The sequence below is a fragment of the Sorex fumeus genome, unplaced genomic scaffold (assembly GCF_029834395.1).
Source record: "Sorex fumeus unplaced genomic scaffold, SorFum_2.1 ptg000036l, whole genome shotgun sequence".
Lineage (NCBI taxonomy): Eukaryota > Metazoa > Chordata > Mammalia > Eulipotyphla > Soricidae > Sorex > Sorex fumeus.
This window is the reverse complement of record NW_026606093.1, coordinates 1,037,501-1,054,295: the sequence shown is the minus strand read 5'-3', so window position 1 is coordinate 1,054,295 and position 16,795 is coordinate 1,037,501. Positions and strand designations below refer to the sequence as shown.

At 64.0% G+C, this 16,795-nt stretch overlaps 2 protein-coding genes across 2 annotated transcripts in view; both read left to right on the top strand.

The window, feature by feature from the left end:
• Window positions 1-5,624, top strand: part of VDR (vitamin D receptor) — a 104,678-nt gene extending 99,054 nt beyond the window's left edge. The window contains 3 exon segments of the mRNA XM_056117756.1: window positions 2,824-2,892; window positions 4,350-4,506; window positions 5,544-5,624. Of these exon segments, the coding sequence (XP_055973731.1) occupies window positions 2,824-2,892; window positions 4,350-4,506; window positions 5,544-5,624 (307 nt within the window).
• Window positions 5,625-14,376: 8,752 nt separating this feature from the next.
• Window positions 14,377-16,795, top strand: part of HDAC7 (histone deacetylase 7) — a 13,620-nt gene continuing 11,201 nt past the window's right edge. The window contains exons 1-8 of the mRNA XM_056117808.1: window positions 14,377-14,533; window positions 14,614-14,713; window positions 14,840-14,930; window positions 15,473-15,588; window positions 15,728-15,859; window positions 15,978-16,069; window positions 16,189-16,284; window positions 16,462-16,606. Coding sequence (XP_055973783.1) covers window positions 14,420-14,533; window positions 14,614-14,713; window positions 14,840-14,930; window positions 15,473-15,588; window positions 15,728-15,859; window positions 15,978-16,069; window positions 16,189-16,284; window positions 16,462-16,606 — 886 coding nt within the window. The 5' untranslated portion in view covers window positions 14,377-14,419. The remainder of the gene's footprint in view (window positions 14,534-14,613; window positions 14,714-14,839; window positions 14,931-15,472; window positions 15,589-15,727; window positions 15,860-15,977; window positions 16,070-16,188; window positions 16,285-16,461; window positions 16,607-16,795) is intronic.

Genomic DNA, 16,795 nt, shown 5'->3' with positions numbered 1-16,795 from the left:
AGCCAAGGCTTCTCCCTGTGCGTGCACACCCTGCACACGCATGCACGCACGGCTGCACACGCACCCCAGCCAGCCCACAGGCCAGCCTGCACTTCCGGGGCCCACATGTGCTCCTGCCGGGCCTGGGCTGGACGGGACGGGTGGGGGCTTCCCGGAGGAACTCCCGGCTCACCCTCTTCCCACCTGCAGGGACTGGAACCCTGGCCGACAGAGACTGGAGCGGGCAGGGAGGGTCTTGCCTCCCCCCCGGGGTCCCCCACTCTCCAGGAGACCCTGCAGGCCCTGCAGGATGCCGGGCGGCAGCTCAGACCGAGGTCTGGGTGGCGGGGAGTTCGGCCGTGGCGCGCGAACGGGCTTGTTTTCTTGCCCCACAAACCTGCAGGGGCATCCGCTGTGCCCTCCGGGACGGGACGTTGAGGTTGTGGAACTGCTCTCAGCGTGACAGGCGGGTGGCACCCGTTTTGGGACGGGGGTGGGGAGGGGGGAGCCCCAGGCCGGGGAGCTGGAGGGTTAAAAATAGCAGCAGCCGGTTTCAGTTAGCAAGTGTGGGGGCGGGGAGCTGGGGGCGGGGCGGCGGGCAGTGTTTGCCCACAGCAGCCGCTGCTGCCCCTGGGTCCCGGCGGGGGCGGGCGTGAGTCCCGGCCAGACGATGGGTGCTGGCACGGGACCCCGCCCCACGGGCAGGGGCTGGCCGCGGGCCTCGGCTGCAGGGCCTGGAGCTGAGGAGGCCGCACCTCGCCCTCCTGCTGGCCTGCAGGGCCATCCTGGGGTGGCAGGGCCATCTGTCACACGCCGAGCGGTGGTGGGTGTCAGCCCGCGTCAGCCCCCAGCAGCACGGCTCCGTCGGGCCTCTGAGGTCGTGGCTTCCTCCTCCCTCAAGAGGGGATTTTTCTTGTGTGCACATGTAAACATCGGGGATTCTGGAGAGGGCTGCAGGCATGAATCACCGTCTTCGACCCCACTGTGCCCATGGCAAAGTCCAGGGCGGGTGGGATGGGGGCGACGTCTGTGTCGCCCTTGGCAGGGTCTCCTTTCTTTCGCCAGCAACTCCGTGTCACCCTGAGGGAGCCTCACTCGTTCGCTCGCTGCGCCTGTTTCTCAGCAGTGCGAAAACGGATCCTTTCCACCTCCTGGAGTTAGTCGGTGGCTCTAGAGAGGAAAGTCGGTCCAGCGCCCCGCCCCCCCCCCCCCCCCCCCCCCCGCGCCCCGTGCCAGCTCTGAAGTCAGTGCTCGCAGAATATTTGTCATCATTATTAATGGGATCGTGCAGATTTCTGAAGGTCAGGGATAGGGAATGGGAAAGGCGCAGAGCAGAAACTGGGCCCAGCCCCAGCTCACAGAGGGAAACCAGGCCAGTGCCGCGCGTCCAGATGCTCCCACCAGGACTCTCGGGGTGGACCCCACCCTCTTCTTTCCCACCACCACCCTCAGCCTCCGCCCACGCAGCAGGACGCTGGGTGGCCCCGAGCCATCCCCGCCAGCTGGCGCTGGGGACGGTCTGGAGCAGGCCTGCCCGGCCGGCCCACAGTGGAACACCTTGCCTGGCATCTGCCGAGTGACCTTTATCTCAGCCCCTCCTGGCAGCTCTTAAAAGCCGCAGGAGGCAGGGCAGGCCAGGGAAGGTCAGGGCTGTCAGCAGCCTCCCGGCACTGAGGGCCTGCAAGTGGCAGGAGGGTGTCGCTTGCAGGAAAAGACAAGTATTTGGCTCGCAAGCGTTCGTGAAGTCAGTCCTGACAGCGGCACCGGCACCGGCAGGCCGGGCCCTGGGTGCCACGGGAGAGGGAAGGACTCGGGCTTGTGGCTTGTCAGAGGGCATGAGAGCCAAGCGTATGCTGGTGGCGTCCACGAGGGCCTTGTTCTCACGGAAGCCGGGCAGGTGCCTCTCGGCTTCATGGGCCCTCGGCCGCGCCGCCCTTCTGCATGTTGCACAGAGAGTCTGTGTCATTGTCACCCAGGCAACGCATGGGCATTGCAAGGTAACCAGGCTAGACGGGCAAGCAGAGATCGCCACCCAGGACCGTCACGCACATCATCTTATTCTCTGTCTTTGTGGGTTTGGTTTGGGGGCCACAAAAGGTTGTCTTCAGGGCTTACTCCTGCCTCTGTGCTCAGGGCTCACTCTTGGCAGTGCTCAAGGGGCTGTAGGTGGTGCCGGAGATGGAATCAGTGTCTTTCTGGGCCCTGTTAGTCTTTTTTTTAATAGGGACGGAACCCCTATTAAAAGTCGAGGGGCTCAGTCCTAGGGATCGAATTCAAGGCTTTGCGTATGCTGGAGATAGTGAGAGATAACAGTGCAGGAAGGGCGCTTGCTTTGTACATAGCTGACCCGGTTGATTCCCGGCATCCCACACGGTGCCCTGAGCACCGCCAGGAGTAATTCCTGAGTGCAGAGCCAGGAGGGACCCCTGAGCATTGCTGGGTGTGGTGGCTCAGGACCAGAAATGAGCAAAAGGCCTTGCGCACGCTCTGTGGAGCTGCCTCCCCAAGCCCCCTCGTGCCTTCGTTCTGTGTGGGGCTGTTCACCAAGATAGGGTCACACTCCGTGCATGTCTCTCTCTTGGGATGGCCCTGTCCACCTCCTTCGGCAGTGAGTTTCATCTCCTCGCATTCCCAGTTGCAGGCCCAGGAGACCAGGCTCTTACCCAGCATGCCGCCAACCTGGTTCCGTTCCGTATATGATTCCGTGATTTCCGAGCTCTGCCGGGAGTGTTCCTCCCTGAACACAGAGCCAGGAGGAAGCCCTGAGCACCTCCACTGGGTGTGGCAAAAAAAAATTTTTTTCCCCAGTTGGCGAATAATTGCCTTCACAGCTGCTCTGTTCAGATTGGCACCCGGGAGCTTGCATCTGGCCTTCGGCTCCCTGGAGGCGGTGTTAACACCCGGGCTGGACTGGTGAGCTGGTGAGAACCTGGCTGCAAAAAAAGCAAGCTCTGCCCCCCCCCCCCCCCCAGCAGATACGCCTGATGGACCTCTGCCATGTTTCAGAAACAGCAGGGAAAGTGTGTGTGTTTGGGGAGGGGGGGGCAAGACACAGCGGGAATGGGGGGCTTGGGGGTCGTTCTTGTGACTGATATTAATGCGGCATTCCTGACTTCCTGCCAGTCACAAGCCTCTCTGGGCTGCCCCTCTGGGCCATGGAGTTGGGCAGGAAAGGGCGGGGATGGGAGGGTGCTCTACACAGTGGCCCCTGCCTCCCCCGGGGCGCTCAGGACCATTATCTTTGGGATGCCTGACCTTGTGAGAGACCGGGCTGGGGGGGGGGGGGACCGGGAGGGAGGGAGGGAGGGAGAGGAGGGAGAGGAGAGGGAGAGAGAAGGAGTGAGGGTGGAGGGCACCTTGGGCCCTGCAGCTGCTCGGGGTGACTGCCTGTTATGCAACCTGGTTCAGACGTGGCCCAACAGTTTCCAGAGGGCTTTCAGGCCGTGCTTGGTCCTGGGGCAGCCCTGGAGGTTTCCTTGTTTAGCTACACCGGGCTGGAGGCCGCGGACAGGAAGCAATAAAGTGATAACAGGGACATTTTGGAGGCTGGACAGTCGGAGGGGAGCACCAAGCGCTGGGAGCCTCCGGGGTGGGCACAGCAGAGCACATGGCTCCCGTCTAGTCTCTGGGTGGGCACGGGCCCCTCCAGGGGTCGGCCCTCCACCCCAGAGGGTGGCTCTGGGTTCCTAGAGAGGGTGCTGCTGTGCCCCTTGGGTGCGGGCAGTGGGAGCCCGGGGTGCAGGTGGGGGTGCGCTCTGAAAAGGGCCCCCTGAGTTCGGGAACCTGGAGGCCCCACCAGGCCTCGGTGTGACCGTGGCCCAGCCTTGGCCCCTCCAGGCCTCAGTCTGTGAGACCCGGGCAGTGCCATGCCTGCAGCGACCCGAGGCTCGGTGCCGGCCCGTCTTAGTGCTGGATTGTGCCGTGCCCACCTTTCCCTGCAGTCTGGGGGGCTGGGGGGGCCCAGGTGGGGGTGTGACCCAGGTGAGGGGGTCTGGGGGACCCAGGTGAGAGGGGGCCTGGGGGGGCCCAGGTGAGGGGGGCGCCTGGGGGGGCCCAGGTGGGGGGGTGTGACCCAGGTGAGGGGGCCTGGGGGGGCCCAGGAGGGGGGCTGGACGGCCCAGGTGAGGGTGGGCAGTGGCCGGGGGCAGACCCGAGGCTGGCGGGCGGGCGGGGGGGGGGGCGGGGCGGGCTGGGCCGGGCGGGGCGGGGCTTCCTGTCGGGCCCTTGAGAAAGAGCCCGGGCCGGGCCGGGTCGAGGCTGCGCCGGCCGAGCGGAGCCGCGGGGCGGGGCGGGGCGGGGCGCGGCCGGCAGGAAGATGCGGAGGGGCCGGCCCGCCCGCCGCCGCAGGTCCCGCCCGCCCGCCGCCGCAGGTCCCGCCCGCCGCCGCCGCAGGTCCCGCCGCAGGTCCCGTCCGACCCGCGCCAGCCGCGGCGCCCCTGCCGGGGAGGGGGTCGGGCCGCGGGGGCGCCGTGTGCCCCGGTGCCCGGTGCCCCCGCCGGGGCTGAGCCGCTGGAGCCGGGGCTGAGGGTGAGTGGGGGCGAGCCGGGAGAGACGCCGCCGCGGCCTGTGTGCGCGTGGGGTGGGGGGGGGGGGGTGTGCATGAGCGTGTGTGCATGAGCGTGTGTGCATGAGCGTGTGTGTGAGTGTGTCTGTGAGTGTGTATGAGTATGTGCATGAGAGAGGGTGTTTATGCGTGTGCATGAGTGTGTGTGAGTGTATGAGTGTGAGTGTGTGCAAGTGTGTGTGTGTGTGGAGCGGGCCTGTCTGTCCGGGAGTTCCCTGGATGGGAAGGGCAGGGCTGCCCCAGGGAGAAGACCGTGCGACAGGAAGTGGATGCCAGGGGTGCCACTCGGGCCGCCACCCTTGTCGCCGAGCCGGGGCTCTGCCCTCCTGCAGGGTGGCAGCGGGCACAGCCGGCCTGGCCATAGTCGGCAGGGAGACACCTGCTTCTCTCCCCCAGAGGGCAGCCGTCGTCCGGGAACCCCTGGCCTGCCCGCCGCTCAGAAAGGCCCTTCCTCCTCCCGGTGACCCCGGGGGCCAGCGGCCGCCTTTCCATCCCGGGAGGCCCAGCCGCGCCCGCTGCTGCCACGGTCACCTCTGCTTCCTGTTTGATTCATCTCGGTGGCAGGGGGTGGGGCCGGCCGGCCCTGGGCCCCCGCTGTGTGGGGCTGTTGACAGCAGCCACCGAGGGATTCCCAGAAAGAGACTCCGAACCGGACATCCTGCGGCTGCGAAATACCCAGGTGTCAGGAGCTAAAGATAGCGGCCACGGGCACTCCGCACCGCCCCTCACCCCGGCTCCCTCCTGCTCTGCACGGCCAGGCCCGGAGCCTGCAGGCCCAAGACCCTCCACTGCGCTGCCCTAGTCCCGGTCCCAAGGCCCTTCAGCCGGAAGCTGAGCCTCTGCGCCAGGGCAGGGAAGCGGGGCGGCTGGCTGGATTTGGGGAGCCCCTCCCCCCAGGCAGAGCACTGGAAGCCGGGCATCTGAAAGCCCCCGCCCGCCCAGGCAGTTAGTTCATCCCTCAGGTCTCCCAGGCCCACAGCTGCTCTCTGTGATTCTCCAGGGCTGCCTCCATGGGGCCAAGGGCGAAGGGACCACACTGGGTGGCACCCTGACCACCCCCCAGGAGGGGCTGTGCAAGTAGGGTCAGTGCAGAAGCTTGCTGGAGAACCTTCTAGAGCCCAGCTGTCTGACTGAAGTCTCAGCCCATGTTTCGTGACTTTAGACAAGGTGTTTGATGCGGCTGGGCCTCGGTCTCCAGATCTGCAGAATGGGGGATCCAGGGAGGAGCCGCTGGTTGGTGGGTGATTCATTGGCCTGTCATGAGGGCGAGGGGGATTAGTGGTGATCCCTGGCAAGCAGTAAACTAGCTTTTGTTAGTTTACAGAAGTCTCGGAGACAGGGTCAAGGAATGCGTCCTGCAGGAAGTGGACTGGGTGTGGGAGGGAGGGTGTGACGCTTGCACACTCCTGGCCGTACACGGAGGATCACAAACGCGGGGGCTGTGGCGCTGGGGGCAGGGCCACCCGCAGAGCTGGAGGGGCGGACCACAGCCCTTGCCAGGCAGAGCAGTGCTTGCAGCCAGCGCTGCCGCCCTGTTCAGACGCCCCAAAAGATGCTCTTTACGGGGGCAAATCCCCAGTGGTGCTCTGAGACCAGGCGGTGCTGGGCCCAAGCAGGCCTGCAGGCGGCCACCTGTGCTCATCTCCAGTGCCCGAGGAGATGTTCTTCCCACTTGCTTCAGAGCGGCCACCCGAGGTCGGGCCTATCTCTCCTGTCCCTGCTGGTCACTGAGGCAGTGCTTTCCCCGGGTCCAGTGGCCCTCAGAGTCCACCATACGTCATGGACCCCTCACTTTTTTTTTCTCTTTTTGGGTCACACCCGGCGATGCTCAGGGGCTCCTCCTGGCTCTGCACTCTGGAATTGCTCCTGGCGGTGCTCGGGGGGGGGGGGGGGACCCTATGGGATGCTGGGAATCGAACTCGGGTCGGCCACCTGCAAGGCAAACGCCCTCCCCGCTGTGTTATCGCTCCAGCCCCCAAGACCCCTCATTTTTTTTAACACCGCTCACTGCATGCCAGGAGGCTCCCCGCCAGGCTGCAGACTCTTGGGTTCTGGAAAAATCTGAACAAGGAAGCGGCCGATGTGCCGAGAAAATGAACAAGAGGAGTAATAGCGAGAAGTGGTTTCTAGGAGGCCTGTGAGGTCCAGGCCTGCCTCCATGGCCGACCTGCAGGGTGATGGTGACCTCACGCCCCCCTTACCCACCCCTTCTCTGGGGCCGGAGAGGGCGTCTGAATGAGCCCTGCGCCCCTTCTCCATCACCTGGGGCCCCGAACGCCTGCTCCCCTCCCCCCTGCTCTGCCCTCGGGCCCAGCAGTCACGATGTTCTCTTTTGTGTTTGTTTACCCTGGGATCTTCCTGAAGCCATTTCACTCCCAGCTTTTGGCCGGCCTGCCAGCCCCCACACCCCCCACTCGGGGGAAATCTTTGTCCGGGCCTCAGGGAAGTGGGGAGCCTGGGCTGTGAGCAGGGTCAGCCTCCAGGCAAGCCCGGCGCCCTGATGCCAGTGCTCCTTCCCCAGCTGCTCAGGCGGCGAGGCTGTGTGGACGGAAGAGCCGGGGAAAAGTCACCAGAGAGGCCAGAGCAATAGCACAGCAGGGAGGGCGTTGGCCTCGCACACCGCTGACCCGGGTTCAATCCCGGCAAACTACGTGGTCCCCCAAACACTGCCAGGAGTAACCCGCTGATCATCATCCATTGTGGCTCCCCAGTGGAAAACAAACAAAAAGGCGTCAGAGGCGCAGGAGGGAGCTTCTGGGTGCCGCTTTCCTACCTGGGGCTACAACCCCTGGGGTGGGGGCGTGTAGCAGGCCTAGTCAGGGTACTCCCCAGCCCCATCTTGACAATGAGGTCTGGGGCATGGGGTAGAAAAGTGACATTTGTGTCTGCTCTGGTGGTCATCCAGGACCAGTGTAGACCCATGGGGGCCCCTCGGTTCTGAGTGAAACCAGGTGCTGTGTGTTTGAAATTGTCTAGGGGAAACAGGCCAACACATGAAACCTGTTCCCACCTGGGGTGACCCAGCGCCTGTAAACCTACTGCAGGGACCGGACACATTTCTGCCAAAAGCCGCTGGGTTTCGAGATTTGTTTCTGAGTCTCTGGGATCATGGCCGTTAAGCAGCTTGATCAGGAGCCAGAGAGGCTGTTTGTGGGTGGCGACCCTGGGTCTCGTTGGGGCAGGAAGGAAAGGGCCTGCTCCACCCCCATCCCGTGAGGCCCTGCCTGTCTCATCACTGTGGGCCCAAACTTGATTGTCCAGTGGCCTCTGGAGGATGGTGGCCACCGAGCCACCAGAGGGAACAGGCCAAGGCACAAAACCTATTCCCCCCTGGGGTGGCCCGGCGCCGGACCCTACTGCAGGGACCAGACGCATTTCTGCCAAAAGCTGCTGGGTTCCGAGATTTGTTTCTGAGTCTCTGGGATCATGGCCGTTAAGCAGTTTGGTCAGGAAATAGCTGAGCCGAGGTGGTTTGTGGGTGTGTCTCCCACATACCTAACATTTGGCAGTTTACTTTCTTGGTAAACTCTGCCCAAAGTTTTTGGGGTCTGGCCAAAGGCACAGCAGCAATTTGGGGGTATCTGGAAGTCTGAAGGCGCCACCAGGCTGCTGATGCACTCGCCTCACAGGTAGAGATTGGCCTGCTGGTGGCACCATACCCCCAAGGAATAATACTTTTTATGTGGGGCTGGAGCAGTAGCACAGCTGGTAGGGCGTTTGAATTGCACTCAGACGACCCGAGTTCGATTCCTCCATCCCTCTCAGAGAGCCCGGCAAGCTACCGAGAGTATTCACCCGCACGGCAAAGCCTGGCAAGCTCCCCGTGGCATATTTGATATGCCAAACACAGTAACAAGTCTCACAATGGAGACAGTACTGGGCCCGCTCGAGCAAATCGATGAACCAGCGGGAGGACAGTGACAGTGACAGTTGCCTCAGCATCACAAAACCTGACTCTGCAGCCTGAGTGTATATTTGCTTCCAAAGAAGGCAAAATTGGAGATGGGCAGGGAGGGAGTTGCCAGGATTCTAAAATGCCAGGAGCCTGGGGACAAAGAGAGAGCACCACAGGTAGGGCACCTGCCTAGTGTGCAGCCAGGGACCCCACATGCTCTGTGATCCCCCCCCGAGCCCCACCAGGCGTGGTCCCTGAGCGCAGAGCCAGGGGAAAGCCCCAAACACTGCCAGGAGCTCATCATTTCTCTGAAGAACTGTGTGGGGAAGGCTCCAATGTATTGGTGTTTTGTGTTTTTTTTTTCTGCTTTTGGGGTCACACCTGGTGATGCACAGGGGTTACTCCTGGCTCTGCACTCAGGAATTGCCCCTGGCGGTGCTCCAGGGACCATGTGGGATGCTGGGAATCGAACCCGGGTCGGCCACGTGCAAGCAAACACCCTCACCGCTGTGCTATCGCTCCAGCCTGTACTGGTGTTCCTGGACTCCCAGTTCTCTCCAGCTTGCATTTCAGTCTGGACCCCGCTAGCCCTTGAGATGGCCCAGTGAGGAGGGTCTCCATGCTCTTCCACACACCCCCAGGTGGGACATTCCTTTCCTGCTCCAGTTCAGCACCCGCCGTATACCTTTTGGGTGCCATCCCCATATCTCTGCGGTTCCGGGCTCTTCTGAACTCAAAAGGCGCCAGCACGGAGCCGGGCAGGGGGACCGGTGCAGAACTCTTCCCAGGAGTTGCCGTCCAAACCAGCTCCCGCGGCCAAAGCTCGGGGACATGAGCGCTTCACCTGTTCACAGGGTGCACAGTGTTCATGGTGTTCAGAGCCCGAGGTCAGCAGGACCGAGGCACAGAGAACCTGGCCCCAGGCGCAAGTGCGCTGCCAGCCTGGAGCACGGACGGAAGAACAAGAACATCCCCTGCGGCAGGGCCCAGGGGCTGGGCCTCAGAGCCCCGGACAGCCCCAGGCAGACAGGAGCCCAGCTCAGAAGCTTCTCTCAGAGACCAGGGCCCATAGGAGAAAGAGATCCCGGGGCGGAGACCCCAGGCTGACTCAGGGAAGAAGGGCGTGTGCCCGACCGTCCCCAGAGGCGCCTGCTTCCAGCTGTGCTTTCTGTCAGTCTGGTCCTTTGGCCCCATGCAGAGTCCCAGGGAGGGGAAGAGGCCCCTGGCTCCAGGGTTCCTCGGGGCTTGAGAAAGATCTTCAGGTGCTGTCCCCGCAGGGGCCGGGAGAGAAGCCCCGTGCACGGCGTCCCCGCCTCCCATCAGACCCCGTCTGGAGCTGACCGGTGCTGTCCGTCAGCCCTGGGGACAATGACGGGTGGGGGCGCATCCACGGGACGTGTCCCCAGGAAAGCAGGTGTCTCTGGGTGGGCCGCGTGGCACTGGCTGAGACTGGACTTCGAACCCTGAACTGCACTGGGCTTGGCGAAGCAGCCTTTTCCTACCAGACTTCACCCCCCAAAGCGCAGGGCAGGGTGGGCACATGCCCCGAGCAGGGTGGGTCCAGCCAGCGCTCCCCCCAGAGGCCGCCCAGTCTCCCGACTGCCTCCTACCCCCCCTCCCCCCAGCGGGGACTGTCAGGAGAAGGCGTCCCTCTGGCCTCAGGACTCAGATGTCTGTCCCACCTGACAGCTTCTGGGCCCCTCGGGGTCCCGTGCTGCCTGCTGGAGGGGACACGGTGACTGCCCTTGGCCTGTGAACCAGGGGACAAGGCCTTGTCCTGGTCTTTCAGTTTCCCATGATTGAGGAAGAAGCCGAGCACTGCCGTTCCCTGGGAAAGGGTTCATGCCAGGGTCCTGGGGCCACCCTCTGTGAAGCCACCACATCCGTGCCCTCTGCCCGCCTCTCCCTCCCATCTCCCTGCCCCCATCTCCCCCGGGCCCTGCGGTCACTGGAGCCGCGCACACCAGACGGGGCTGGGAGCACTGTGGGAGGAATCCAGGGCGCCCCTGTTGCCTCTGTGGGCTGAGCCCTCGCACTGAGCAGTCTGTCGCGGGTGGGATTGAATGAGGGAGGAGGGAGGGGCAGCTGGGTGGGCTGCGTGGCGTGGCTCGTCCTCTCTCCTGCTGGTCTGCTCTTGGCAGCCGGGCACCCCCTCCCCTCTCCGGCCCGGCCCTGCGGCAGCGCCTCATCTCTGTCTCTGTTCTCCACAGATGGGACCTAGGTGAGCCCCCTGCCCCCGTCCCCTGGCACAGGTAAGAGGCCCTGATGGGGAGTGGACCAGGAGGGCTGGAAGGGGCTACGGGCGAGGACCGGGGGGGCCGGCGGGGCCTAGCAGCAGGCGAGGGGGCCAGAGCGTTGGGAAGTGGGGGGTCCCGAGGAAGGGGATGGAGTTAGGGCACCACAGGCAGGGTGAGGGAGAAGAAAGACGCCCGAGGGGTGAGAGGGACGGCACGGGGGATAAGGCCAACCCGGCTGCAGTCCCCAGCACTCCCTGGGGTCCTTGAGCCCTGCCAGGAGTGGTCTCGAAGCGCAGAGCCCAGGGTGAGCCCTGAGCACAGCCAGGTGTCGGCCACAAAACAGAAGGAACCGAGCAGGCACGGAAGCCAGCCAGCTCTGGGCCCGGGACAGGAAGGCGGGCGTCCCCCTGCCCGCCTGCTGGGGTGCATCGAGGCAGGAAGGCAGGGGGAGGGGGGACACAAGCATCTCAGGGCTCAGCGGGCCCCGTGGGTCCTTCCAGAATGAAGAGGCGTCTCGTGCTGCCTGCCTGGTGGCAGGGAACAAGCCCTTCTTAGTTCCGTTTCCAGCTGCCTCCTGAGGCGTCCTGGGGACGCGGGTCCTCTAGCTGTCACCAGGAGAAGGGCCAGGAGCCTTGTTTCTTTCTTTTTTTTTTTTTCTTTTTGGGACACACCTGGTGATGCTCAGGAGTTAGTCCTGGCTCATGCACTCGGGAATTACTCCTGGCGGTGCTCAGGGGACCCTATGGGATGCTAGGACTCGAACCCAGGTGGGTCGCATGCAAGGCAAACGCCCTCCCCGCTGTGCTATCGCTCCAGCCCCCGAACCTTAACTTTTTTTTTTTTTGCTTTTTGGGTCACAACCGGCGATGCACAGGAGTTACTCCTGGCGGTGCTCGGGGGATCCTATGGGATGCTGGGGATCGGGCCAGGGTCAGCCACGTGCAAGGCAAACGCCCTCCCCGCTGTGCTGTCGCTCCAGCCCCAAGGAGCCTTGCTTAGTCCCAGCCGTCTGTAAGCTCATAGGCAGGAGATGGACCCTCAGGAGACGCAGCCTGCGAGCAGAGCCCAGCAAGGGAGGCCCCGTTGGGAGGTGAACCGACTGACGCGTTCAGTCAGTGATTGGAAACATGTGCAAACCGTGACTGACAATATATCCACGAGTATACCATCCCAACTCCACCCCCTCCACCTGAGTGTCTGCTTCCCTCCACCTGTTTTAGGGTCCCCCTCTTCAAATACCTGCCACCCCCAACTCTTCACTATGAAAGCTCAGTTCTGCAGATTTTTTTTTTTTTTTTTTTTGCTTTTTGGGTCACACCCAGCGATGCACAGGGGTTACTCCTGGCTCTGCACTCAGGAGTCACTCCTGGCCATGCTCAGGGCACCATGTGGGATGCTGGGACTTGAACCTGGGTCGGCTGCATGCAAGGCAAATGCCCTACCCGCTGTGCTATCTCTCCAGCCCCAGTCTGCAGATTTTTTTAAACTTTTTATTTTATTTTATTGGATCACCATGAGATAGTTACAAGCTTTCATGTTTGGGTTACAACCACACAATGATCAAACACCCATCCCTCCACCAGTGCACATTCCCCACCACCAGTATCCCCAGTGTATCCCCCTTTCCCACCCTCCCTCTGCCTCCATGGAAGACAGTATTCCCCATACACTCTCTACTGCTGGGCATTATGGTCTGCAATACAGACGCTGAGAGGCCGTCATGTCTGCTCCATCACTACTTTCAGCAACATCTCCCGTCCCAACTGATTCCTCCAACCATTGTTTTCTTAGTGATCCCTTCTCTTTTTTTAATTTAGATTTTTATTAGTGAAACACCATGAGGTACAGTTGTAGACTTACAAATTTTTGTGCTTGGGCTTCAGTTATACAATGATCAAGTACCCATCCCTCCACCAGTGCCCATTCTGCACCAGCACTGATCCCAGTATCCCTCCCACCCCCCATCCCCCCATCCCACCCCTCCTCTGTGGCAGGGCATTCCCTTTTGTTCTCTCTCTCCTTTTGGGCTCTGTGGGTTGCAGAAGAGGCCTTGAGTGGCAGTCATGTTCGGTCTAGAGTCTACTCTCAGCACACGTCTCCCATCTTGGGAGGATCCTCCCATCACCCTTTACTTGGTGCTCCCTTCTCTATCTGGGCTGCCTTTTCCCCTGGCGTGTGTGGCTGGCCTCCAAGCCATGGATCAAAACTCCTGGTACTTACCCTGGCTATTCTAGGATGTTGGTCTCCTATTTTGTTACTTTATGTAGTGATCCCTTCTCTATCCCAGCTGCCTTCAGCTCTATAGATCTTTAACAGTCGATTCCTGGATTAGTGAGGTTTTCCCCTCAAGAAGCATTCAGTTCACCACCTGTTGTCATCCAGTCCTCCTTGATGTATGTATATATATAGGTAAAGGTAAAGGAGGAACCCCTGTGTATTGCCGGGTGTGACCCAAAAAACAAACAAAAGCCTCTCGGGGCCGGAGTAATAGTACACAGGCAGGGTGTTTGCCTCACACGAGGCTGACCGGGTTTGGTCCCTGGCATCCCATATAGTCCCCCGAGAGTCAGGAGCAACCCCTAAGCATTGCTGGGTGTGACCCAAGAAGCCATCCCCCCCAAAAAATCAAAGACCTCTCCAGGGAGGGTCCCTCCGTGTCCCTTCCCACACCTGCCCCACCTCTGGGCCTCTCTGGCCCGGCTGGGCATGGTGGTGAAACCTGGTCTGCGCCCACCACTTTGGCAGAGCACTCCTGGGGGTAAGGGAACCCTGGCATCTCTTGAAGCTGAGGTAGCTGCGTGACGACACCAGGCCCAGAGCTGGCAAAAGGCACCGAGCCCGGGGGCGGGTGGTCAGCGGGTGCCCTGCATGGCTGGGTGGACAGGTTGGGTGGTCAGTGGGTGCCTTACACGGCTGGGTGGACAGGTTGGGTGGTCAGTGGGTGCCCTGCACGGCTGGGTGGACAGGTTGGGTGGTCAGTGGGTGCCCTGCATGGCTGGGTGGACAGGTCAGGTGGTCAGTGGGTGCCCTATATGGCTGGGTGGACAGGTTGGGTGGTCAGTGGGTGCCCTACACGGCTGGGGTGGACAGGTTGGGTGGTCAGTGGGTGCCCTGCACGGCTAGGTGAACAGGTTGGGTGGTCAGTGGGTGCCCTGCATGGCTGGGTGGACAGGTCAGGTGGTCAGTGGGTGCCCTGCATGGCTGGGTGGACAGGTCAGGTGGTCAGTGGGTGCCCTATATGGCTGGGTGGACAGGTTGGGTGGTCAGTGGGTGCCCTGCACAGCTGGGGTGGACAGTTCGGGTGGTCAGTGGGTGCCCTGCACAGCTGGGGTGGACAGGTCGGGTGGTCGGCGGGTGCCCTGCACGGCTGGGGTGGACAGGTTGGGTGGTCGGCGGGTGCCCTGCATGGCTGGGTAGACTGGTTGGGTGGTCAGTGGGTGCCCTATATGGCTGGGTGGACAGGTTGGGTGGTCAGTGGGTGCCCTGCATGGCTGGGTGGACAGGTTGGGTGGTCAGTGGGTGCCCTGCACGGCTGGGTGGACAGTTCGGGTGGTCAGTGGGTGCCCTGCACGGCTGGGTGGACAGGTTGGGTGGTCAGCAGGTGCCCTGACGGCTGCTGTTGCCCGGAGATGAGCAGGGGGCCGTGGGGGTCCTGCGGCTGACTCCCCGCTGACCCGGCCCTCTATGTGCGCCTGCAGGTTGCCTCGGCCCCGAGCACCCACGCCTGGCCCTCAGCCCCGGCCCATGGACCTGCAGGTGGGCCCGCGGCCCGCGGTGGAGCCCCCGCCGGAGCGCAGCCTGCTGTCCCTGCAGCAGCCCCTGCCCCTGCGCCTCTTCCTGGCGGGCCTGCAGCACCAGGTGACGCTCCGGCTCCTCGGGGAGCGCCCCCCGCCCCCAGCCTCCCCGTCCTCAACCCCTCACTCCTCCCCGGGCGGCAGCCCTGCCCGCAGCTTCCCATGGACGCATCGATGCCCGAGTTGCCGGGCCACCCAGAGCCAGAGGTGCGGCAGCTTCTCGACAAGGACAAGAGCAAGTGGAGTAAGGCTGGGGGCGCGGGGGTCCCTGGGCGGGGTCCCGGGAGGCCTGCTGGTTCTCGGGGGGGTGGGACAGGGAAGCCCCCCCCACCCTCCAGACCCACTCTGCTGCTCCTCCTCGGCCCTGCAGGCGCCGTGGCCAGCAGGGAGGTCCGGCAGAAGCTGGCGGAGGTGATCCTCAAGAAGCAGCAGGCGGCCCTGGAGACAGCCGTGCCCTACAGGTGAGGCCCCGTCCACTCTGCGCCTCCCGGGGCCACCCGCCTCGTTTCTCGGTCTCTCCCCACTCCTGAGACACTGCCTGACCATGTACAAGCACACGCACGTGCACATGCATCTTAAGACACGCAGGGTCACACGTGCGCGCGCGCGCACACACACACACACACACACACACACACAGTCTTCCACCCAGCCCCCCCCGTTTGTTTTTGGGACACACCTCCCGGTGCTGAGGGCTCGGGGGACTTTTTGGGGTGCCGGGGATCGAAGGGCCCCGCCTGCTGCCCAGGCTCTGGCCCAGTCTCCTCCTCATGTCCTCGAAGTGCAGAAGCCCCCCCTCCCAGCTGGGTGGACAGGTTGGGTGGTCAGCGGGTGCCCTGCATGGGAGACAGAGTTCCGACCCGCAAACCCCCAGGGCCCTGCTTCCCCGTGAGAGACCCCCTGCAGGGGCGGGGGGGCGGTGCTGCCACCCAGAGCTGAGCCCACCCCCGCCAGCCCCCCAGCATCTCAGCCCTCCAAAGCAGCCTTGACCCTCGCTCCCTAGAGCCTCCAAGCCCCTGGAGACGGACGGAGCCCCCTGCCCCGTGCTTGGCAGCTTCCTGCCCCCTGTGCCGGGCCTGTCCAGCGACCCCCCGGAGCACTTACCTCTGAGGAAGACAAGTGAGCTGCGGAAGGGTGGGCGTGTGGGGCGGGAGGTGGCGCTTTCCCTCTGGCTCTGCCGTCCTTGTCCCTTGCCGTGACTCGGAGGCCCGGGGCAAAATGGGCCAGTCACCCCAGTGCCCCCCCCCCCCCCCCGCAGTCTCTGAGCCCAACGTGAAGCTGCGCTGCAAGCCCAAGAAGCTTCCGGAGGGGAGGAAGAACCCGCTGCGCAGGAAGGGGAGCGCCCCGTCCAACCTCCACCTCCGCCGGCGGCCCCCTGACACCCTGGGAGGTGAGGGCCCCCGGGGCAGGGGCCCCGACGGGTGGCCGCCTTCGCCCGCCGGGGAGGAGCTTGCTGGGGGGGGGGCAGGCAGGCCCTGACTGCACTCCGTCTCTCCCCGACCCCCCAGAGTCCTCCCCGAGTAGTAGCAGCACGCCCACCTCAGGGTGCAGCTCCCCCAGTGACAGCAAGCACGGCCCCCACCCCGTCCTGGGCTCCGAGGTAAGGCCTCGCCGCTGGGCGCACCTGGGACAGGTCTGGGGCCCGGCCTTCCCCTCAGCTAGTGGCCCCGGCCCGGTGGCCGTCTGGGACCAGTGACCCTGCCCCGCTCCCCACGGCAGGCGCTCTCGGGCCAGCGGCCACGGCTGCAGGAGACCTCTCGGGCCCCCTTCGCCCTGCTGCCTGCAATCACGCTGGGGCTGCCTGCGCCCGCCAGGGTGAGTGGCTGAGGCGCCTTCCCGCCCGCTCGCTTCTCCGCCTCCGCCTCCTCCTCCTCCTCCTCCTCCTCCTCCTCCTCCTCCTCCTCTCCTCCTCCTCCTCCTCCTTCTCCTTCTCCTCCCCCCCCCCCCCCCCCCGCGGCGCCTTCGCCCGTGACTGCTCCCGCCTCTCCCCAGGCTGACGGTGACCTCAGGACCCACCTGACTCCGGGCCCCCGAGGACCCGTCCTGGGGAGCCCCCCTGCGCCCCTCTTCCTGCTCCCCGGCCTGGAGCCCGTCCTCCTCCTGGACCCCTCCGTGTCCCACGGCCCCCTGCTGACCGGTGAGTCCCTCTGCTGTCCTGGGAGGGGACGCTTCCGCCCGAACGCCCCTTCTCCCCTCCACCCACCTCCCACCCCGCCCCCGGCTGGAGCAATAGCACAGCAGGTAGGGCGTTTGCCTTGCACACAGCCGGCCTGGCCAGCCTGGGTTCAATTCCTCCGCCCCCCTCGGAGAGCCCAGCATGCTCCCG